The following is a 24,109-nucleotide window of genomic DNA, read 5'->3' as shown; positions in this document are numbered from 1 at the left end:
CAATTACTACTGTATTTATCATCCCATTTTTCAGATTAGAAGCTTCTGTTTTTATCATTATTTTATGTCACAGATATATATGCTATGAAATAAACTAAGTCTTTTTAACAACTCTATTTTAAACCATTTGACCCAGTATGATTTCAAACACTAAATAAAAGAGCACTATTAAACTCTTAGAATATATTATTTTTAATATATTCTTGAGACAAATTATTTTTGCTTAATTATTTCTACATTGTTTTATTAAGTAGATATACTTCACTCTGGATATCAAGTAATTTAAAAGTTTCAAAGCAAGTGTAGCATCTTTCAAAGACAATAATTAAACTTGATAAAATTATTTGGGAATTTTAAAAAATCACTTTTTTCACAAAAAACGTGAAACTAAATGACAAAATGTCTTTTTATTATCTTTTTAAATTCCACAAATAAGCATCATCTGTCCTTCAAAAAACACTCCAAAATTATGTTTAGAATAGCTACTTGGTAACTTAGGTCACATCTGAAACGCACTGAGAATAGGACAAAAGACTGACAGCTGCTGAAATTATGATCCCTGGCAAACTCAGCACTTACAGCTGACTTCCACATCAGAACTAACAATTAAATGTTTAATTTACCAAATATCTGTGTATATTAAGTTCATTTTGACCACAAAAGTAATTGCACTGGTATCATTGACAGAAATCTTAGTATCTACTACTCATTTCTAAAATTCAGCTATTCAAAAGTCACAATTTGTAAATTATTTTCTACTAGAAGATGCTGAGTAGAACTTTCATAACTCCTGAATTTATCCAAAGTGTAAATAGCTTGTTATCACAAATAATTGCAAGGAGCCAGCAGAGCTCCTCAGAGGAAATAGATGCCATACTCACACAATTAAAGTTCGGTGACTTCTTTATTCATTAAACACCCTTTTCCACACAGTTCACCAGCAAGCCTCCAGTCAAAGCACTGATGCATTTAAGCTCAGTAATTACTATCCAAGGCAATGTACTACTTGCAACAATAAAGCAGGCACACTAATTCAGCTGCTGCTATGATCTTCAGGTCTCACATCCTGCTCTAATGCAATTAGTCTACAAAGAACTAATTACCCTAATCGAGCAATCACAGTTTCACTGACATCTTACTTCCTCTAGCAGCTATAAACACCACTGGGCTAAGATAGCACCTAATTAGTTTTCTGTATCACTGTTTACAATGCAGTTTGAATTATGTTTACAACATTCCCTGAATACTTACTTTACTACCAGCAACTACACAGGTACTCAAAACTACTTGCACAAGAACAGTGTTAATACTTATAGGTCTCAGTCTGACAACAAAAAGGTCAAAAATCTTCTCCCATTGTTCTGACATTTGTGGTTTGCAATCTTTCTAAAATAATACTGCACAAATGAAAATGTCCTTTATTTTCATCTCAGGTGCCAAACCCTCCCTAAACAACAGCAATTTTCAATAGTTAGCAATTATTTTAATTTGTAGCCAAAGATTTTGACATATACTAAAGAAGGGTGTGAATGAGTTGGTTTCAGTGCTCAGCTAGGCAAGGAGACTGGGGAATTCAGAGTACTGAATGTTTTAAAAACAAGGTAGTCCAATTTCTACTAGAATGACACAACACTGCCTCTGAGCAAGGGAAGAGATAAAATGCTTACAACAATCTTGAGAGGGCAGCAAGAAAAGTAAGAAACAAAGAATCCACTCTTTGGTTTGCCTGGAATTACTGTTTAAATTCTGAAATTCTAATTTATTTTGGCTAGTTATAAAAGAAAACACAGAAAAAACTCCACAAGAAATTTAAAACAAATCTAAGAAAACTAATTTTAGATGCACTACATCTCAAGATGACTATTACTTCTACTTGCCTGACTTTTGGCACCATCATTCGGTGTTGTACCATCAGTGTGTGGCAAATTGATGCCATCAGGGTAAAGACCTCTTCACTGGCTGAATCTCTCCAAACCATATTCAGTAAAGTGTTTGTCTGCTGCTTTGTGTCCAATTTCTTGAGGCACTCCTCAGTTATGTACTGGACTGATATTCTCCCATCACCCTACAAACACATCAAAGGAAAGTTTACTTTTAATTCTTTTTGATGATACCTCCTTTGCTATAAAAAATACTTATAAATTTAACTAGAATGAAGTTTTCTTGTACAATAAATAAAACAGAAGCACATATGTATATCCAAGTTTTAAAAATATCATGTTCAAAACTCAAAGCCCCAGGCAGGTAAGGGTTGAGCTTTGGTGTCCATCCTTCACTGAGGCCAGTAGAAATACTGCCTTTACTATAAGCATACTCTGCAACTCTTGCATACAATTAGGCAAAATCTCTAACTGGCATGAAACATGTGAATAATTATCTCTTCCCCACTGACATCAGACAGCATTGGACGTGAAACCCAGAAATGGATGTTGACTCTAAATTCCTTTACAAGGAGTATTTTCACATTCCCAATTCTTGGGTTAACAAATGACAACAAAGTTCAGGGTGTTCAGTGCATGTCTGGGTACTACCAGCAGCGTGTGAGGAGGAATGCTTTCTCTTGGCATGCAACTGAGTCCACCTTAACCTTTGCCTAAATTCCTATCTTTATCATGCCCCCAGCTGAGCAAAGCTGTCAGAAAGACACAAGTTAACCAGTTATAAATTCTTAAGAAAGAGGGGTTCCCCACCTGCCCACCCATTCACCTTTTTTTTTTTTTGTAAGACAGGCATGCATGAAAATACAGAATATGTACAAAAAATCACAGGAGAAACACATGAAAAAACATATTGCAATAAAGAGTATTATTTATATAAAGCCTCGTCGGAGCAGATTTTTTTTTTCTAATTTATGAATTAGTGTATCTGTGAACAGAAATTACTGCTTTGTTTTTACCTAATCACTGATCTTTAGGCCACAAGTAGAATCTGACAATATTTACATTGCACACAGTGTGTGTGCCTGGCAAAGAAAGTATTTTATTCACACTACACTGGTAAAGATTTTGGTGTGACAGTAACACGCAGCATCTAAAAACACTCAAGTAAAAAAATGCTGCAAGTACTCCCTGGCAGCATGGCTCTTCCTAAATCTTTTTTAATGGACTTTAAATATGGTGAAATTTCCCACTTTCTAGAAGGAAAGCATTGCACACCAAGTCCTTTGAATGGCTGTGTCTTCTGAAAGATTACATGAAGACCAGTAAGCAACTCCTGAATTTACATTAGGAGAAGTAGAAGGCTGAAGTCAGCATGGATTTATTCTAAGTTTGAACTATAATAAAGAAGTTCTATTTATAACAGTGTCTCTATGTATTATTACAGAAAGCAGGTGTAGGTTTCCCCTTGAGGGCTATTGAGTTAGTGGGTATATACTGATCTAGTCTACCACTTAAAGACTGTAGTTATTTCTGTGAGAAAGAAAATGAAAACACAAAGTTGGAGTATGAGTGTATTTCATGGTATCTCTGCATCATTGTGGACCTACAGAATACAGAGAAAGAAAATCTCTGTAAAATACAAATGTAGAAAGGCAATTTTAGGCCTTTTTTAAAATAAAAACTTTGTCCTCTCACAGACATGCTACCTGTAGTTTTGGATCTATTATTACAGTAAGGAGTTTTCATAATGTAAACAATCAGTTCCATTTGCTTGCAGGGAACAGTCATCAATTTTTAAGAGGTAAACAGGCTCCTTTCTACACGTATAGAAAAATACTGGACTTTGAGTGATTGTGTTTTTGCCTATTTCTGCTGCTGCTGCTGCAGCACAAATCCATTCACAGAAATTCTGCACTTCTTACAGGTGTAGTTGTCATTTTACTGATCTCTTCATCCTCATCTTCAGAATCACTGTTTGCATCTTGACAATTTGTACCAGCAGCAGACACAGGCAGCTGAGAGAGAAAAGTTTGGAGTACCCTCAAATACACAAGAAGTCCTTCCTCTGAAAGGGATCCTAGAGCACATACACAGAAACAAAAGATCATCAGTGAGATCACAACGTAAAATATAAAAAATATTTTACCAGAAATACCTGACCAGAACAAGTTATGCCAAATCTTATCAAATTAGTGCATTTTTATAATAAAAAGGGTAAGAACAGGTAACAGAACCGATCTCTCCAGCACTTTTATCCACAAACTGTCCTTTTTACTTGGCAATGAACCATGTTGAGGAAATATGTAACATATTAATTCCAACATGAAAAAACCAATGAAGTGTCCACTCAGCTTGCTCACCCAAATATGTTTCTCCAACTGTTAACACAAAGTAGAAAAGCCATGGGGCTTGATCACTTCTTCTTGAACATCCACTTTCTGCTAATAATAGTGCATTCAGAAAGAGTTCATAAGGGAAAATGGTCTGCACATCAGCAAGCGCTGGAATGATGAAATGGAATATCTGATCTGTAAAAGGTGCTGCCAGAAACTCCTCTGTGAAGGCTGCAAAAATCTGCTGCCTGAAAGGAAGAAAAATTGTTACTCTACAAAATATAGGCAAAATTTCCCACAATTATACCAATGGAATAATAGATCGTTTTGCAAGTATGAACACATCCATCACGAGGACTGCAAGGATGTGCTCTATTAATTCCATCCTAGTACATCAGATTTCTCAAAAATTAACTTCTTACACTAAATCCTCTTTCTAATGATCTTGCATGCAATTTTATCCTTTAAACTGTTCATAAGCTGGAAAAAAACTATTCTGAAATTAAATACATTTTTTATAATATTGAAAAAAATACATCTAAAAAACCCTTCCTACACAAAATCCTATTGTAACAAAAAACACTACTGCATGTGGTACAACCTGAATTTATGTTCCCTCTGTCTACATACCTGACTCTTTCTGCTTGTAAGCTGCTTTAGTAATTTCTCTCCATAAACCTCAGCTTATCTGTCACAAAGTTCTTTTGAACTCTAAAATTCTTTTCATCTACCCCTAGCTACATCTTTGCTCTCATCTAAATTTTCCACACCCTCATTCCTGTGTACTGATACCTGCTATTCTCTGTGCTCTGTTTATTGCAGCATTCAGCATTTTATTGCCTTTTTCTTAAAAACACCTGAAACTACATTGTTTCAGTGATGTACAGTGCTACCAAAAAATCATTACTGCACAAATAAATCAACAAACTGCACTGAAAGAATGGCTGGACACTAGACAACAACAAACTGCACCTCTGACTATAGCAAATGAGTACATAAATGTTTCATATTATCTTTATTTACCTTGCACCTTCTGGACAGGAGCTATATGTAAAGTGCAATGGCTTCAGAACATTCTCCAGAAGTATTTTTGCAATAGGGACACGAGAAACATCAGAATACTCAATACTCGAGGGAAGCTTATTGTTAATTAACAAATAAAGCGACTTGTAGTAGCCTGCAAATAAAAAAAATCCCTTTTAAACACAGCATTATTTTTCTTCTTTTCCATAAAAAACAACACAAATGAAGTTGAAAAATACTTTCTAATTCATTACATGAAGCTTGACTTAGAAAGACATTTTACAATAGTACAAGTCACATTCACATAATTAACAGGCTATATCAGCAATCTCTTTGGAAACATCACATTATAAAATCATTCATAGATAACCATATTCAGAGTCAGTTTGATTTTGAAAGATCAATCAGCTTTTGCTGATGAAGTGAATCCTTTGATTTTTAAAATTATGATTTATGACAAAGATGTTCTCTTCTCCTTTGGGTGACTCTAGTCGTGTTGTCCTTTCACTCTTCCAGAAATGAAGAGTTTTCTACTCTATCCCAAAACATGACTGCACCATGGAGGCAAGAGGCCTGCTGGCAAAATGTCCCAATTCTGTGATCACCCTGCCTTAGCAGGCTGAAGAATACAATCACAATTTCCAGAGCAGGGCTCTCTCAGACAGTAATAAAATGCATTGTCACCCATGCCATAAAAACATGTATAGAGAGTAATTTATTTTTGTCTCACTGAAGTACAAATGGAACCATATGATTTCATTCTTCCTAAACCAACATCCTTCATGCTCAATGAACTCCCAAACTAAGACACAAGTTCCACAATTACAGGAACACTGTAAATGCATAAACAGTGTCACATCACTGAGAGTCCAGCCTAAGAACCCTTCTCAGGGACCACCTAACTTGTCACAGTGGAAGTCCCCATAAAGGAGTGACTTAGCAATGCTGACCAGACATACATGGAAGGCAAATTTAATCCAAAAACATACACTAATGAAAATTGGTAACAGGTTCTTTACAGCTTCAGCATCAAAACTTACTAGGAGACAGAACTCTTCCAGTTGCACAAAACCACTTTTTTTTGTTTTCATTATCAGTAATCAGAAACCTAAATTTAGTAAAAAATTTATGATTCTATAATCTCAAACTTTCATATTATCAGTTGTGAGGACAGAATATTATACTAAAAGAATAAATACACGTATATGTACAATATAAAAACCAATGTGACAAACAAAGTTTCTGTTATGCCAAGACAAGTAAAATAAATGTGCTACATTAAGAGTAATTTTTTTCATCATAGTGACTTCAACATACAGTCGTTAGTGACAGGATTAGGCAGTCAAGTCCACTGAATGTACTGTAAGTATTATATAGAAATATTCCAATAACCAATGATTGGAAGATGCTCTTTCTGCATTTGATATCAAAGAGGCTGGATCCAAGAGATTTATTTCAAAATGTTTTTGTCTTTCCTCACAATCAACAAGTCTGGCAAACTCAAGCCACCATATCAAAAACACAAAATCATTTATTTTGGACATTCCCAGAGTAATAAAGTTTCTTTGCAACTACACATCATTTTAGTGCTAACTATCCAATTCATTAACTTTTGGTATGTTTGCACAGGTGTCACTGACTGCAGTTAAGCAAACAGTTTTGCTGATGATGGTAGGAGAGAAATAAAAGTCAGGCCACCATCTCTGCTAAGGCGTCTGAGCGCTGGCAGGATGAAAAGCTAATGCCAATCTAGAATAATAATCAATATTAATATTTACAGAAAACAGTATTGTAACAAAATGACCAACTTTTACACAACTGAAGCTTAAATGTGTCACAGTGTGTGTGTCCATGTGAGAGTATTAAACATCTACCAGAATAAAACTTTTGTTAGGCAATATCCACCTATTCTCAAAAGCTGTGCTACAGGTCTGTATAAATAACTTAGTAGAATATTCAACTTATAAAGAGAATTTCCAAAGAAATCAAGCAGCAATTTCTCAAGCCATGACCTCATTACAAGGACAATATCCACCTAATTCATAGGTTAGTGTGTGCAGCACTTTATTCATCATGTCTGTGGTAAAGACAAAAATTTTATTAAACAATACGGGTTCAGGTGTTCAATTTTTTATTATTTCCCAGAACTTCTGGTTCCTAGCTACTCACCTTTTTGAACCATGTAGTGCAAAATTTGTTCAATTAATGATGTCACATAGCTGACATCTTGTAAAACAGGCAAATACGTATTCTCAGATGAAAATACCTCAAGCATTCTCATAGGAAGTGCAACATTCAGACTGTCATCATTGCAATTTTGCAGTAGCCTATAAATGAAATTAAAATTATTTACAAGGTATTTCTCATATTTCACCACACATTCACCTTAAAGTAACATATTTCTATCTACTTGGTTTCCAGGTGCTCTCAGTGGTTTAGTTACATCTTTTTGATAGCATCTTTATAATATAACTCCTGATTTTCAGGTAGTTATGAATATGGCATTTTACCTTTAAATCCTACTAAATTCTTGCTCTGAGTGATTTGAGAATTTGGAGGTCTATTGCATAAACTAGAAGAGAAGCAAAGAATAATACATGTTTTATCAACATGTACCACTAACCACATTACAAATGAAGCCATGAAAGCCCCAGAGGAACACAAGCTGGGAACAGGTGTTAGGGAACATCATGTGCATAACTAACACAATGTCTTTGATTACAGACTGAAATATTACAAATACAACCATTCCCACCCTTTAACAAGTTGCTTATGTAACAGCTACCAGTAGCCACAGAAATTATGATGATTAAGAGCCTATTTAGAATTCAAAGTATTTTTTAGTGAGAGATGTATATGGACTGACTTGTCCTAACAATGTTCTTTCTTCCCTGTCCATATAAAGAGCTGCATTTACAAAAGCACAGTTTCTGCTGCAGTGAAAATGTACAATTCCATGCAGTGGCACCACATCTGTGTGCCACTGCACATGGACTTTACAGCCCACCACCCAAGTCTTCTTTAGAATCTGGTGTCACTGTTCCTCATACACACTTATAAGAACACAAACTTAAATGAAACCATTTTCAGAAAACCAAGTATTTTAAAGCTCTGCAGAGTGCAACTAGTTCCTATTATTGACAAGAACAAATATATTGTTTTCTAATAGTAGAATAACAATAGTTGCCAGATATTCAAGTCACCTTAACAAATTTACCTTCCTGTGATCCTCCCACTACAAATAATAAATTAAATGCTGAAGACAATAGTGTACTAGCTCAATACGCCTTGAGTTCAAAATAAAGTGTGAGGAAAGCCATATTCAATTATATTAGTTTTGAAACAACATCTATCCAAAGCATATCCTTGGAACATTAGTCTACTTCAGACAATAACATCTAAATACTATCAGTTCTCAAGAAAACCTGGTGTCCACAAATATTGTCAGTGATATCACTATACAAAAACAGTTAAGAACATACTCAGGCCTCTCCCAGGAGAGCATCCCTTAAGCACATGTTGAATTTCAAAGTCAAGAGAGCTTAAGAACATTTGACTGTTCTACATAGGAACAGGTATCCTATACCATGGCAGATACATTTTTAATATAAACAGTCCTCTACATAAAATTCATGTACATTTAATACTTCACTTGCTACAAACACAAACAAACAAGTGCCCAACATAATTTCTGAACACTTTTTACACAACGGCCCATAGGAAAAAAATAAATTACCTGCAACACAGCCCCAACAGTCTTTTTATTTGGAATAAGCAAGTAAGTCTGTCTGGACCATCCAATTGCTTAACAAACTGAGAACTCTGTTTAATTAAATTCTGACACATCCATACCTGCAACAAGATATGCACAAGTTTACAGTTTATAATGACAAGTTCTATCACCTATGACAACTCAGACAGTGATATTTCAATGCTGTTATGGGTACCTTTGGCACAAACTCAGACTGAATCATGCTCAGTTGAGAAAAAAAAACCTGTTACTCATTATAAATTCCACAACCACTAAGTACTAAACTTTTGAAGTTAAGACTGAGTTACACCACCTGGTAATTTTTTGGTTTTAAACAGCCATAATTCTTTTATGTCCATTTTTAACAGCCACTACAAATCACAACTCCTCATACATTTGCAAGCTGGCAGTGACTTTGCAATTGATATGCCAGCAACACTGAACAGTGAGAAAAAAACACCACCCAAATACCTTGGGAATGACCATGGGGCTAAGTAGAAATAGTGTCTAAAAATTAAAATCCTAATAGAAGTATAGTATTTTTTTAAACTTACTGTGAAAAATACACACAGGATTTTTCGAGGTTTCATTTCACATACTATGTATGTGTGTGAGCACATGCACTTGTAAAATCTAATTTTAAGTTATTGTGACTAAATGAAAAACAGCAGAGTGCAGTGAAAAGTGCACTCTGAAGTGAAACACTGCTTTAAAAGTGCATGAAGTGCAAGTACTACTGATCAAAGTATGTAACAGCACTCACCAAACGCTTTGAATCCTCATTCTGTCTGTAGAAAAAGAGTAACTGGCGAACCAAGAGAGTCAAATTTGCTCCATTAGCAGTGGAAAAGGTTCCTCCAGACTGAGCCAAATTAGCACAGCGATCAAATTCACTTCTTTGGATAGAGTACTTAAAAACAAAACATGCATCAGTACATCAGTAATGGTTCTGATTTAAAAGAGAACAAAATCTCAGCCTCCCATCCCGTGAGGCTGCAAAGTAGTCAAACAGATACAACACTTATTTGTTCAGAGACCAAAACATGATATCATAGCTGAAGCCATAACTCCATTCTGTAACTCAGAAAGGTTAGTTGCAACAAATCTGTTGCTTATCAAGCATTATCACATCAAACATTTTAGTCCAGTTTACTCAATGAATTTAAACGAAATTCTTTCTAGGGAGAATCTATCCAACAGCAACCTAAAACAACTTTTTGACTCAAACTACCACCTCACCCATACTGTAAAAAACAATTAAAAGCTCCACTGGTGTGTGAAAGTTCTTAATACCTAATGCTTTTTATCCAATTTATCAGCTAAAAAAACCATTCCAGGGTCCCACTCAGGTCCACTCACATCCATGCTTTGCAGAATATACATCTGTTTACTAAAATAGTGAGTTTGAAATGAAAATGCCAAGAGGGGAAAAAAGAACTTCTGCTTTCTTAATACTCAAAATTATTTTTTTAATGAAATTATTTATTACAAGAAAGTCTCATTTTCAGCAAAATTATTTAGCATCTTTCTTATAAAATAATCAGGTACTCACTTGATGTTTTCTGTCTCTGTACCCTCTCACAAATGACTGGATTATTATTGCATTTTTCAGCCTCCGCCTTTCTTCCTGTAAAACAAAGCAAGAAAATTGAAATCAACACCATAGGACTGAGTAATTTCTACCATTTTATCAAATATAGTTGGATTCAATATGACTTTTTAATGAAAATTAAGCAGTAATCATTAGTCAAATATATTACTTTAATGTTTGTATCTAACACACATAAATCTGTGAGGATGCTTTTTGTTTTTAAATGCAAAATTACCATTAAATATTGCAAAAGAATATTTAATACTCAGTAAGTATTTAATACCACAGAAATCAACATAAATATTTTATTACTTTGCATCACTTTATTCTTAATGCATTTTATTAGACAAAGTCTTAACACTGTGCTGCAAAATGTTGAAGGAGTCATCAAATTCAATTACATCACTCCTCTTTCTGCACAGAGCAGCAAAAACTGACAACCCACTTATTTGTTTTCACTCAAACAATACAAAAGCATTATGATGCTGGCACCATTTAGATGTGGGGAAAACAATAAAAAAATTTCTTTGGAGACAGTACTTCTGTCAAAAGGAAAATGTGGCTTAAAGCTCATTGTGGCCCAGAAGCAAAATATAGAAATTAATAAAAAATCTTAGTCTCTTTTTCAAACCAGACATATGTAGTGAATCCTTTTATGACAACTTCCTCAGAAGGTGGAAAGCAAAAAAATCACCCCTTTAAAATGGCTCTGAGGAACTGAAAGCCAGCTTGCTTGAGATGCTATGGAAAGAGCTCTTGGAAGGTTCCCTGACAACACCCTGGGCATATCCCATTACAATAAATATCTATGGGAAGTGGTTACTGTAATTATATTTCTAACAATGTCCATATGGTTTCTTAGGGAATAAAAAAGGTGAAATAACAAGTTGCTCATGAACCTAGAGCTACAAAGCAGCGGCTGAAGGAAAGTACAAGGACCAAAAAGCCTCCTTTAAAAATAGAAATTTTAACCTAATCAATCCTTAAATTATATTGAACCTATAATTCTGAGAGTCATCAGGTAAAACAGAACACCCAAAAAGTTTTTGTAAATTTCATTAAAACACTTCTGGAAAGTTCACAAAAACTTTCAAGTCCCAAATCCTTGATTTCCAATTTACTGTCTATAAAGACACATCCAACTTAAAAGCTCAAGCTGAACTGACCAGAAAGAACACCAGACAAAATCACTATTCAAGGCCTATTTTATTTTTCTTGGAAAACCCTGGTTCTTAAAGCAACTTATCTGAATAAGCAGATCCTTGAAGACTCTGCCCCTAAATCATGGACCAAAATCTAAATTTTGATAGGCTCAAGGGTATCTCTCTCTGCAAAATATTGACAGTAAAAGTGAAGTGAGGAGAGAGCTTCAGAGAGGTGGTGTTTCTTCATAAGGCTCAACTAAAACACAGATAACTTCTCCTCTCTAGGTACTGGCTTTATCTCAGAACACATAATTGTCAATTAGAGACTCCTAACTGCACAGGTCTTAAGTCTGAGGTCACTGCCAAGATTCTGCTACAGGCAGTTTTTAAAAGCCATAGCTGATTTTATTCTCAGAGGAGTCATTCATTTAGTGAAAATGTGCTCCATGCCACAGCAAATCACTGTGTGCACATGTGTACCTGCACTGTGTGGCTCTGCATCAGCTTTGCACAGGACAGAGTCAAGCAGCTGAATGGGTTTATGGACCACAAAGAAGAATTTTTACATGTGTTGCTAAGTGACCATAAAGCTGATTCTTAACATGGAATTCTGAACTAATGGGTGAAATCCTGGTACTTTCATACTTGAATTTAGTCCATAACTACAGACCTGTGTTGGAGAGTAAAAAAAGCACTAACTGTCCACAGAAACTGCAGAACTTGAGCTTAATCTACACTAAGTCAAACACATCTTTAAGGGCCAAAGAGCTGTTTTCTTCATGAGCATGAAATCTGCATAGTTATATTTTTAATCAGTATTTAACACCAAATGTTTTTTCTTTACTTATATGGGAGGAGTGGGGAAAAATGACAAAATTAACATACTGACTCAAATGCCATACTACTAAATTTTGGGTTCTTCATTTTAGTGCCTATTCCTCCTTTGCATTATTCCAGCCTGAATTTTTCTAGAGCAGTAAGCTCCCATCATAAACCAGTATTAAAGTTGCTTAAAGCCTCACAACTAATCTTCTCACATGTCCTTCATTATCAGGTGATTTCAAAGCACTTGAGTTTTCTTGAATTCTTTTTAAAGAATTCAAGAATCACTGTTCTGATTTTACCTTCACAGAACTGAGGAGCACCCTGGGGAAGTGAAGTACTAAAGAAACCATAGCAGAAGCAGGAGCAGAAGAAAGTTTGCTGAGACCAACCCATAGTAATAGATTATGGGGACAAGGTGAAATTTGCAATTTACTAGCCAAGTCCTTATCTTTTCTCAAAAAAAGACTAGATCAAATAAACACCAAAATAAAAGAGAAATTTCCCTTTGCATCCAGTGCATGCTTATCTTCTTTTGAGATGAAAAGCACTTCTAAGGAATAGCTTAAAGTACTCAAATTCTTCTGCCAATTAAAGCATACTTTAAGACTATACAGAACTTGCAAACTGAAAGAAAACATTTCTGAACTAAGCATGGCAGCAGCAGAAGTACTTTGCACTGCAAATGTAACACCAAAGGAAAATCCAGCAGGCAGGCAAACGCTTACAGGCTACTTTACCTCTCGTTTTCTCCTTTCTTCCTGAGTTCGATGAAGGAGAGAAGCCTTTTCTTCCTGTAAGACACAAAGAAAGATGCTACTGCTTTTTCATTCACACACACTTAACTGTGTTCAGGATATTTAATGCAGACTTGACTTCAGGGACTGCTCAAAATGCATAGCACACAAAACATAAAGAAAAGTAGGTGTTAATTATTTACCGAACTCAAAAATACATGGCAGGCAGCCCCCCCAGAAGAACAGTGATGGAGGGAAGTTATGTCCCTATGAAAAGGGACCAGCACAGAGCAGCAAACTGTGTTGATCCCTGTCCATGTCTGTGCTCTCAGCATCCCAATTACCCAGGCAAACATCAGCCATTGACAAATGGCAGAGCTGGAGCACAATAAGGTCCCAGTCCCACCAGATCACAGCAGAAGTCTGGGTGTTTTCCTGCCTGGAGGGTACATAAATCCCTGGCCCAGGTGCACACAGCAAGCTGGGGCACGTTCAGAGCAATCGCATCCTGTTCCAAAGCCCCTTGCTTTTGTCTAACTTACAAAAAAGCATCAAGCTCTTGTATTTACTTATCCTTTTACTCACAGCTTGCCCAGAAAAGATGTCAAGAGAGACACAGCATAAATGGCAGGAATTTCTTCTTTTAAAATTTTGAACTATTCACCCAAATTAAGGCTACACATCAAAACTTTCAGGACAGTGATCTCGCCAACAGAGAAAAATACAAGAATACTAAAGTGTTCATGAGGCCTCAAAACACAGTATTATTCAACAGAAAAACCATGCCTTTGCTTTTAAACCACAATCTTATACAAACACTCACAGATTACAATATATAAACAAAGCTTTATTTGCAAGAATCTCTTACAGGATGGTTCTGGGTAATTTCCAAGGAAATATACAAAATAACTCAATTTTGGTGCACAGTATTCAGTTTCCATTGCAAGCAACAGGAGATGAAAGCTGCCTGGCACCTTCCCAAATCCAGTCTAAAACACACAGCAGACTTAAGGAAACTATTTTCATTTATTGACACTACAACACAAAGGACAAATTTGCTTTTTTCTGTATGCCCGTATTAGCCTAGAGAAGTTAAGAAATTAAAAAACACTCAAGCTGAAAATGTACTGTATTTTAATACAGAAAAATCAATTTGAAGTTGGCAAACAAATATTTATAAAATATTTAAGTACAGCTGAAACAACTGTGCTGGAATATTTTCTTCAGTGTCTATCAACAGATATAAAAAATGAGAGCAAAACTCTTCAGCACCTCTTTTTTGAAGATACAGAGGAAGCAAAGTCATGATTCTCTCTGTTTCTTTAGGACAGAAAATACTCTGACCACCAAGAGAGTGAAAAACAAAAAAATCCCACGAGAAGGTTAACCATCTTTCCTCTAAAGACAGTATTTATGGCCAAAGACACCACTAAGTACAGCTGTTGCCCTCTAAAGACAGGGTTTGCTCCATGTGTTAAACACAGGACAAACAAACTTAAGGAAATCCATACATAAGGATGATGTATCTCCACTCAAGCAGTACAGAAAGGAGCACACAAAGACAAAACAAGGTACTAAATTAATAACCAACAAATGGCTTCAAGTTTCAGGACTTTTTCAACAGCTGATACCTGATTTATTAAGGAAGTTGGTGAAATGTCCCAGTTTAGAAGGGATCGTTCTGCAGAAAGCACCAGGTAAAGTGCATTTCTGCTTAGAAAAAATGTTTTGTAACTTGTCCCTACACTTCAGAGAGAAAGCAGAAAGAAAAAGCAGAACAAAATACAGAAAACAAATTGCTATGTGTGAATAGAGAAGAGAATGGTATGAAAAAATGACAAGAAAAAAGACAGAAAATACAAAATATTAGTAGATAAAGGAAAGTGGTCAGAGGGTTTACCAGAAACAAGCAATTTTAAATCATTTGAAGAGGGAGGGAGGGAGGGAGATACACTAAGGATACACTGCCCTTTTGTATCACCAGCTTTTCACTGATGAAGAACTGGGTCTCTCTGTAGCAATCAGTCTTTAATCCAATCCACTCTGGAACTAACAAAAGTTAAGTTTTTACTCAGCCACATGCTTGCTTTGAGTACTTGTAAAGAAAAATGCCAACTTGTTAGAGTATAAATTAAACAAAATAGAAGAACTGTCCTAAGACAATAAAATACTCAGGTGTAAGTGCATCCCAACTCTACCAAATTACTATGGCTAAAATAATACTGTTACTCATGTTCACAAGACCTACACAGATCATAACTATGACTAAAGAACACATTTAAATTAAACTTAATAAAAATATATCCCCTTATAGAGTTATTAAACCAAGCTGGAATACACTGCCCCTTCAGAAATGAAAAAGTAACCGTGCATGTGCAAAAGAAAACAAACCTGCAGCAGGAAAGAGATGAAAAGAAACACGAAATAACCTTCTTCCAATACAAGGGCATTCCATCAAAATCATTTCTTAAAGAGAGGTAACTGCAGCCACCTCTGAAATGCTCCCTGAACGGGCCCTTGACAAGCAGCACTGTGAAAAGGAGCTGAACTCGGTGGGGCTGGCTGTGAAGGACAGCAGCGTTTCTGCAGTGACACCCGTGTGACAACTCCCACCCACAGACTGCTGCCAGCGCCGGCCGCAGCTCCAGCACCTCTGCTGCTGCCAGAGCTGCTCACAGCAGCAGATGGCCCCACAGGAACTGCCCAGGATCACACCCGGCTCACTCCTGCTCCCCAGCCTGCCCTGATCCCGGGCTGCTCATGCCACCCTCCTGCCAGACAGGCACACGTCCAGTGTTGAGTCTTTCTTTTAAGGTAGGTAGGCAGACACGGCAGGGGGAAGGAAGCCTGAGCTTGTCCTGACTCCTAACTCGAAAGGGGTGAAAAACCATTCCCTGACTTTTTATGATGTGGTGTTCTTCCTTCAGGGCTTGCCCTCCCAAGTGCAGCACAGGGAATACACCATCCCTGAGTTTCCATGCAATGCAGCACACATCTGGCTGTCCCTTTCCTGCCTGATGCTTTCTCCGACAGAGAAAAGGCAACCAACCTCCTGCTCCAGCATGTGAGCTGCAGCACGGTGAAAAACCCCATTGGAGAGGTTTTCTGTGGGGCATGGCACAGAGAAACAAGAAAGCAGAGATGTGACAGCAGAACACAGAGCGACATCACAGAAATGACTCCGAGGGCAAGACAGAAGGAGGAAAGTGGTGAAAACAGAGAAGCAGATGGAGGACAGAACACAGAAAGGAAAACGTGTGAGTGCCACCAAAGAAATGCTGAGTAATGTCTGAAATGTGAATTTGTACATGGGGTAACAGAGTTCCCTGTACTGTGCTGTTCACCACAGCCAAGTTCTGGTGGCAGAACTGCTCTAAGGCAGCAGCTGGGAACAGCCACATCTGACAGTGGAACAAGTCAATGTCAGTGCTTCAAAACCAGCAGTTCATCATGAAAAACCAACACTGAATTAAAGTTGTTTTCTTACCCTTGTTTTGCTGAAATACACTTTTTGGTTGCAGAAGTATGTTTGCAGAACTCCTAGCTTTCACATACCCCAGCCAAAGACTGAATAAGGTACACAAATATAGAAACTATTACTCTTTTCCTTCTGCATTTGAACACTTTGTCTTGAGAGAAATAAACTTTCAGCTCCCTTGGCTCAAAATCCAGATTCAGAAAAACAAAATGTATACATAATTAAATCCTCTTCAACACTTCTAATATTTGTTGACTCCTAAAATCTGAAACTGAACATTCTTGGACAGCTATTTACTGGCCATCCTATAGCAAATAAATTTAAAACCTAAATATGTCCAGATGCAAAGATGAAACTGAATAATAATTTCAGGTACTAGCTAAACACAGATTTTTTAAATTAATAATAACACACTGAAGCAAAAATTTAATGTTATTAATAAATGGTTGATGTTTCTTTATAAATGAAGAGGGTTTATTTTGGTTAGTAGCTGAGAATGCTTTGTATTTCACACTACAAGAGGTCATACAAAGTACTTTTTATGAAATTTTCTTTAAAAAAACAAACACTTGACCTTTTTTAATTTTTGTGGACAATTATAAAAACTTGTGTGGTTTTCATCTACAAAATCCAGGAACTTGAATCTTTTTTTCTTTCCTTAAAATGAGGAACACGACTTTACAGCTGAATTTAACTTGAACCACATAAAAATCAGTAACAACTCCCCAAACAAATGAAGTGACCTAAGCAATTTATAGAATAAAATTCCTTTCAACACAAGCATTCAGTAACTCCAGCCAATAAATGGAAAAACTTTTAACATTTATTTTTACAGAATAAATGTGGCCACTGGGAAATATCCCCCACCTTCTCAACAATGCTGCAATCTCCTGACATTATTTTAGACAAGATGAACTCCAAGTGGGTTTTTTAATCTGAATAGTAAAAGAAATTTGCATTTTAAAAGTCTTTCAATGCCTTGAACCAAACCTCAACAATTTAAATTCCATTGAACATGTCTGAATATGTTCAGCAGCCTGAAATCTTCTGCTTTGAACCAGTTTGTCATTCTTCTTGATAATGATATAAATAATCAGAGAAGTTTCTACGTAGAGCAGACAATCCTGCAGAAGAAGGGAGTTTGAACTATGCCCAGCAGAGGCATTTGGCCCTGCAAAACCTGACCTCACTGAAGTCAATGTCACAGTGCTTGCCAAAAACACCTCAGCTGAATTTTAGCTGAAATTTACTCTGGGGTGCAGGGAGGAGCTGGAACCTCTTCTATCATGGTACCCACAAAACCACACACGGGGGGGGATCCAGGATTTAACTGGAGGCTCTAGATGCCAACTGAACTGCAAGAAAGCTTCTTCTGCATTTATGCTCAGCTTGTCCCTATTATGATTGCTAAGATGTATATTGTACACAGAGCTGTAGGGGAAGGATTTCTAGTGGAAGGTGTCCCTGCCCAAGGCAAGGGGGTTGGAACTGGGTAATCTTTAAGGTCCCTTCCAACACAAACCATTCTGTGACTCATTATTTTCTCAGGAACAAGGGGGAGGAAATGTATTTATAAAAGCAGAGATTTTTGATTTGAATCTGAAAAAATAGCACATAACTGAAAATAACAGTGTAATCACTGCTGTCAGCTAACTACAACTCCATCTTTTGTAGCTTGCTTTCAAATGAGGAGAATTTCAAATGTTACAGAGAGAAAATAAAGGTCTAAGAATCAAGGATGCATTCACTGTGTAGTTTCCTACTGACAGGCACTCATTATTTTACAGCATGGTCTCCTCATACTTCCACACCACAGATCTGAAATTCCAAGAGTGTTTCAAGACCCAGGCTGTGACACTGCAGGATTCCAGCTGACTCAGGGTGAGGTGTGTTCCTGCACACACAGACACGCCATGTGCCTGACAGGACAAAGGTCTCAGGGAGCAAAGCTGAAATTCTTTCCCACCATTCAAAAATAAACACTCAATTTGTAATTCTCATCTAGAATTCCATACTAAAATCCTTACCATCATTTCACTTCCATTGTGGCATGGTGTAGGGTCAAATAAGTTATAATAAAATAGAAATTATTCTTTCCTAAAATTATTAACTATTTTCCTAAATCCATCAGTAAGAGAGAAATAACTGGTTTTTAACTGTCCCATTAATTCTTATATCCTACAGGCAGCTACCACAACAACCAATGCCAACATGGGCAGATCTCTCCATCTCTCCATGCACTGACAGTTTTACAACCTACTGTTTGTAAAATTTTAATTCCACAAGAAGTTATTTCATGTGTAGACAGCAGACAACAAAGAGCACACAAGGTGCTTCTGGAGTTCTACCTCTGCACTTCAGCTGAAAGCAGGGGGGAATATAAACAATAATCTAATGTTTGATGTCATGCTACTAATTTAAGAAAGTTAATCAGAAACTACTAAATTAAACTATAAACAAACTTTTTAAATTGAAGATCTCGATTAGTAAAAATGTCCACATTAAAGGAAATTACTGAGACTTTTTAAAATACAGAGTCATCAATATTTGCTCATTAGTAAGCTTCTATGTCTTCCACAAAAAAGCAAAGATCAAAAAGAACCCCAAACTCAATGAAGTTGTTTTCACTTTTATGACCCTGCTAACTCACCTGTATTACAGATCCTGAAAAAGGAGGGGGTTTTTTAAATCATCTCATAATGCATTATAATTTTAAAATACTGTATTATAAACAGTCTCGGGATTTGTAAAAGTATGGTTTTGATAGCTCAAGTGATACTGTACATTTGACTTAATATTCTTTTACCCATTTTTCCTGTTAAGACTTCCAAGGTGTCATTCATACATTTCACAACTTAAACAATGTGGAGCTACAGAGCCCCTTGTACATCTCAGCATTGGCCTGGGGATGCCCTGCACGGATGAATTAAAGCATTGCTACCTCAAATTTTTCTTAATATTACTGAAATTAATGAAGTAACACCAGGCCTGACTGTCCCAAGTCAGGCTGTCGTGGTTAAACCAATTCTGTGCTGTGTTCAGCTCCGTGCTAAAATCAGTGACAGCTGACAGCTGTCCCCAAAAGGCCCGGTGACACTCCACCTAGCAGCAATATGTTCAGTGCTCGGGACACAGGGATGGGCTGGGAAGCAGCCAGGTGAAGGCACCATCTGCTCCAGTCCCCTCCCAGGTGGGCTGGGTGAGGCCAGTCTGGGTGAGCTGCACCCCAAGCCAAGCCTTCACGCACAGCTCTGCATTTCCTGCCTAACACACCACAGACTGCAGCCACAATTACTGTCCTGCACAGAATGCCCACGAGTAATTCAAGATGTTCCTGTACTGAACTCCAATAACAGCACTCATTTTTGGAGGCTACTTTCCCTAAGAAGCACAAATATGGTTTGCCAGTTACAATTAAACTAAATTTGAAAATTTCTTTTGAAGAGCCTCATAAAGCAAAGTCCATGTTTTAAAGGTGATTATCAACTACCCCAAAAATTACAAAATAAATAAATCCCTCTAAAGTTAGATTATCACATTGTAAACAAAATCCTGTATTTACACTCTCAAACACATAAAACAGGGCCAACAGTCCAGATGAATCAGCAGATTCTTGAAAGTAGGTATGAAAGGAAAATTTCAAGCACTGACAATACCACCTACATTTCTGCACTTTTGTACAATGCATTATTATAATGCTCCAATAATATTCTGAAAGGATTAGTCACTGAGGTAGTAATTTTGAGAACATCAATTTGCAGCCTGTGACTAGAACAAAAACAAGTGATGCTTGATATGGGTGGACTGAAATGCCTTTCAAAAGCATGCACAGTTCAGACCACAACACACATGAACATAAGATGCAAACAGCCCAAAAACAGAGCCAAAGCTCTCTGGTTTTGTAATTCAGAAATTCCATACAAGCCAGTGATGAGAAGGCACACCAGATTCAGGACCTAACTGCCACAATTATGCAAGTCCCCAGGTTTACTTCTATCACTGTGCTCCTTCTGACAGAATTTAATGAAGTCAGCCCCCTGTGAGGCCTAGGGAACACTACAGACACACATGGCAGTGCCAGACAGGTGTCAGCACATGAGAGCTGAGACCAACACAGCCACTGTTTGCAGCTGCAGCTCCATCAGCAAAACCACCCTTCTGATAGTGCTGCTGATCATCATTTTGTGTAGCTGTATTCACACCAGGCCCCGCTGGCACCTTCAGCACTGACTGGCTCCTCAAACAGGAGGTTCTGTCATTGTTCTGCAGTGGTGCAACCACCCAGGGAAACTTCCCCAAACTGGGTACAGAGTTATTCTTAGCATTCAGCAGCCTGCATGGCCCCAGTGTTTCTGAATGATGCCTTCTTCCACCAAAGGAATCACAATAGGCTCCAAAAGCATGGCAGAGGTACAGTGTTGGTCCTTCTAAACTTATACACCATTTGGGAGGGCAAGGGCATTTGTCAAAAAAAATGAGGGTTTTTTGTATGTGTACCAAGAGCTGGAAAGAAATAATTTACAATTCAGTTTCCTGTAAAAATGAAGCCAAAACATATGAGAAACATGATTCCAAGGGGCCTATGATATGAAATAATGAGAAACTCAGGTGATGTCCAATTCAGGCTTACTTAGAAACAGAGACCAGACAAAGTTAAAAGATAAAAGCAGATATATTTAATGAAGGGCCTTCAGGTACATTAAGAGCAGATGAAGCCTCCCCAAGGGGCTACACCCAAAATGCACAATGGTCATAAGTTTTTCAGACAGATGTAAGTTTGGTCTGTTTACATATCAGGGGTAAATCCTCCAATTACAGCTTCAAGTAATGAAGTCCTATTCCCCCAGTTTGCTCCCCCCCAAAATCACTTTTGTTTATACTTTTCAGGGCCTGAGGCTATAGGGTATCATTGGATAACAGGCCCAGAGGGATTGTTTTGTCTAATCAAAATGTGAAGACAGTTATCTACAGTTTTTATGGAGTTTAGAGCTATGCACTAATGCAGTATAGGACTTGAAAAATACAAAAGCAAAAATCTTAAGGCATCACATGGAACCCACAAACACTTCCCACAGCAACCTCTGTTGTAGTATGCTTTCACAGAAGTTTAGCTGAACTGCATTTAGAAGTAATTCTTATTACTGTTTAAATAAATTCTTTCTTTAGTACTGTACAGAGCTTCTGAAACTCAGCAGCTCTTTCAAGGACACTCTAGGATGTCTGTGTAACCACGATGCCCAAAGCTGCACATAACTGATTTGCACTGATGCAGCACAAGCACTTCACTGAAGCGATGTAGAATCATGAAATCTGTGCACCAGTCACTATCAATCTCATCATGAACCACAACCTCTACTGCACACAGTGAAGGTTATGCATCAATTTCAGTTTCCAGTCCTTTGCATGCTAATATTTGCCCTTGGAAATGTATGCTTGCATAATATTAATAATTTGTCCCATATAATTAAAATAGACGTTAATTCTGATACATTTTCATGAATTGCTAAGTGTAAAAGGAGATGTTATGGCAGTTGTTTACTTCTGTAGGAGGCAACATGTTCAGCAAGAAACACTATGAGCAAGTCAGGGTCAAAAGTTGCAAAGTACCTGAAGTGTACAGCCGAGGACCAGGACATGTCCTGCCAACTCCTACTTAAGCTGGGGAGTATTTATGGCATTTTGACTCATGTAATGCCAGTTTACATGGCCCAATGAACAGACATGTCTTAAGATAAACAGAAGATGAATCAGAGGAAAAGCTGCATAATCTAAATACAGTTCTGTATACAATCTCTTGTAATCTCTTTTATTATGCCAAAATGCAAACTTCACTGTGATTTTAATATCTTATATTGCAGTATTTTTGTTCATTTCCTCATTGTACTACCAAATTAAAAGTTTCCAAGAATCAAACTTGCTTTTAGTACATAATAATAAAAACTTGAAATTTTTTTTACCCAATTAAAATTCAAAAATACGAATGGAAACACTCATCAGCTTCCCACACAGTCATCTCCAATGACAACGGGGAGACTCAGTATTTTCACAGCGAATTAAAGTGACCCCTACAGATCAGGCCACTTCTAAAAACACTTTGTCCTTTCTGCCGTTCTTCCCAAGTCCTGTGCCCTTCAGTGCTCGACCAAACATTTGCTTACCCTGTCCAATCAGCAAGATCTGAATAAATCATTCTGCTTCGTTCCCGTCAATAAACACGAGGAAATCAAACAGCCGGATACAGCTGACAATTAACTGCGACCAACCCTGCGCACGACAAATCGACTGAACCTAAACTTGACAGAGACCAACCCGGCGGCCGCGGCTCACGTGGGTGATGAACCTCCCCCGGCAATTCGGGCTGTGTGAGGCTGTCCCACATCCCCCCGGCGAGGCTGCTCCACGGCAGACATTCCTCTGGAGGGAAATGACAGCAAGGCTCCGAGTCTTTTCTCCCTGGAAGACCCGGAGAGTGACGGCTGGGGAGGTGCCACCGGCCGCGACACCCGGGATCGATGGATCGCCTGCGGGGGGGACGAGCCAAGGAGACATTTCCTCGCTTCCCACAATTCTTACTACTCTACAAGCCTGGGATGGTGTGGCCTGATTGTACAAAAAAATAATAATAACAGCGAGGCAGGGAGATCAGAGATAAACACATCGTCAGGAGGGGAGGGTTTTTCCCCCTCTATTAAACCTTAGTCATCGCTGCTCCCATTTCTGAAGGCCCGACAGTGAAAGCACCGATACCAGGGCGGGGGGCGACAGAACCGACACGGGCACGGCCGGGCGCCGCTCCTTACCTTCCTGCTCGCTCCTCCGAGGGACACCTTGGGCCTTGTTTTGAAATCGCCTTCAAAGCTGAACATGTTTACAGCTTATCCCATGGGGAGCGGGGCCCGGCCGGCCGGCAGGGCGAGCGGAGGGGCCGCACGAACCCCCCGGGCTGGCGCCCCGCGGCCCGCCCGCCCCCGCGGGGCTGCTCCCCCGTCCCCCGCCTTCCCTGCGGCCTTCGCTACCCCGGTCGCCCCGTTCCTGACCGGCGGCGACGGCGGAGCGTAGTGGGAGGAGGGAGAAGGAGGAGGAGGGAGCGGAGGAGGGGGCAGCGGCAGCGCTCCCGCCGGCCGCGCAGAGAAGATGGCGGCCGCCCGCCGCCCGCCGGGCGCGCTCCCGACACACGGCCGCGCCCGCCGCCCCGCCCCCGGCCCGCGCCCGCCGGCCCGCCTGTCCCGGCTGCGGCTGTTCCTCGGGAACCTTCCCTGCTCCACGGGAACCTTCCCTGCTCCTCGGGAAACTTCCGTGCCCCGGCCTCCTCCGGAGCTGCCTGCGGTCGTGCAGGGGCGGCTGGGGCT

General features: G+C 38.5%; 1 protein-coding gene across 3 annotated transcripts in view; it reads right to left on the bottom strand.

Moving 5' to 3' along the window:
* Positions 1-23,888, bottom strand: part of UBE3C (ubiquitin protein ligase E3C) — a 70,140-nt gene extending 46,252 nt beyond the window's left edge. Inside the window, exons 1-10 of one of the 3 annotated variants that reach the window (XM_064435664.1) lie at positions 23,561-23,888; positions 13,286-13,339; positions 10,540-10,614; positions 9,751-9,897; positions 8,973-9,088; positions 7,406-7,563; positions 5,237-5,390; positions 4,241-4,461; positions 3,803-3,957; positions 1,878-2,065 (exon numbers count right to left, since the gene is read on the bottom strand). In XM_064435664.1, the coding sequence (XP_064291734.1) occupies positions 1,878-2,065; positions 3,803-3,957; positions 4,241-4,461; positions 5,237-5,390; positions 7,406-7,563; positions 8,973-9,088; positions 9,751-9,897; positions 10,540-10,614; positions 13,286-13,339; positions 23,561-23,626 (1,334 nt within the window). In that variant the 5' untranslated portion in view covers positions 23,627-23,888. Of the gene's footprint in view, positions 1-1,877; positions 2,066-3,802; positions 3,958-4,240; positions 4,462-5,236; positions 5,391-7,405; positions 7,564-8,972; positions 9,089-9,750; positions 9,898-10,539; positions 10,615-13,273; positions 13,340-23,560 lie in introns of those variants that run through there. The other 2 variants (XM_064435564.1, XM_064435593.1) reach the window with 2 other exon arrangements.
* Between the last annotated feature and the right edge of the window lie 221 nt (positions 23,889-24,109).

This window comes from Passer domesticus, chromosome 1, assembly GCF_036417665.1.
Source record: "Passer domesticus isolate bPasDom1 chromosome 1, bPasDom1.hap1, whole genome shotgun sequence".
NCBI classification, from domain to species: domain Eukaryota; kingdom Metazoa; phylum Chordata; class Aves; order Passeriformes; family Passeridae; genus Passer; species Passer domesticus.
This window is presented reverse-complemented; position numbering and strand designations above follow the sequence as displayed.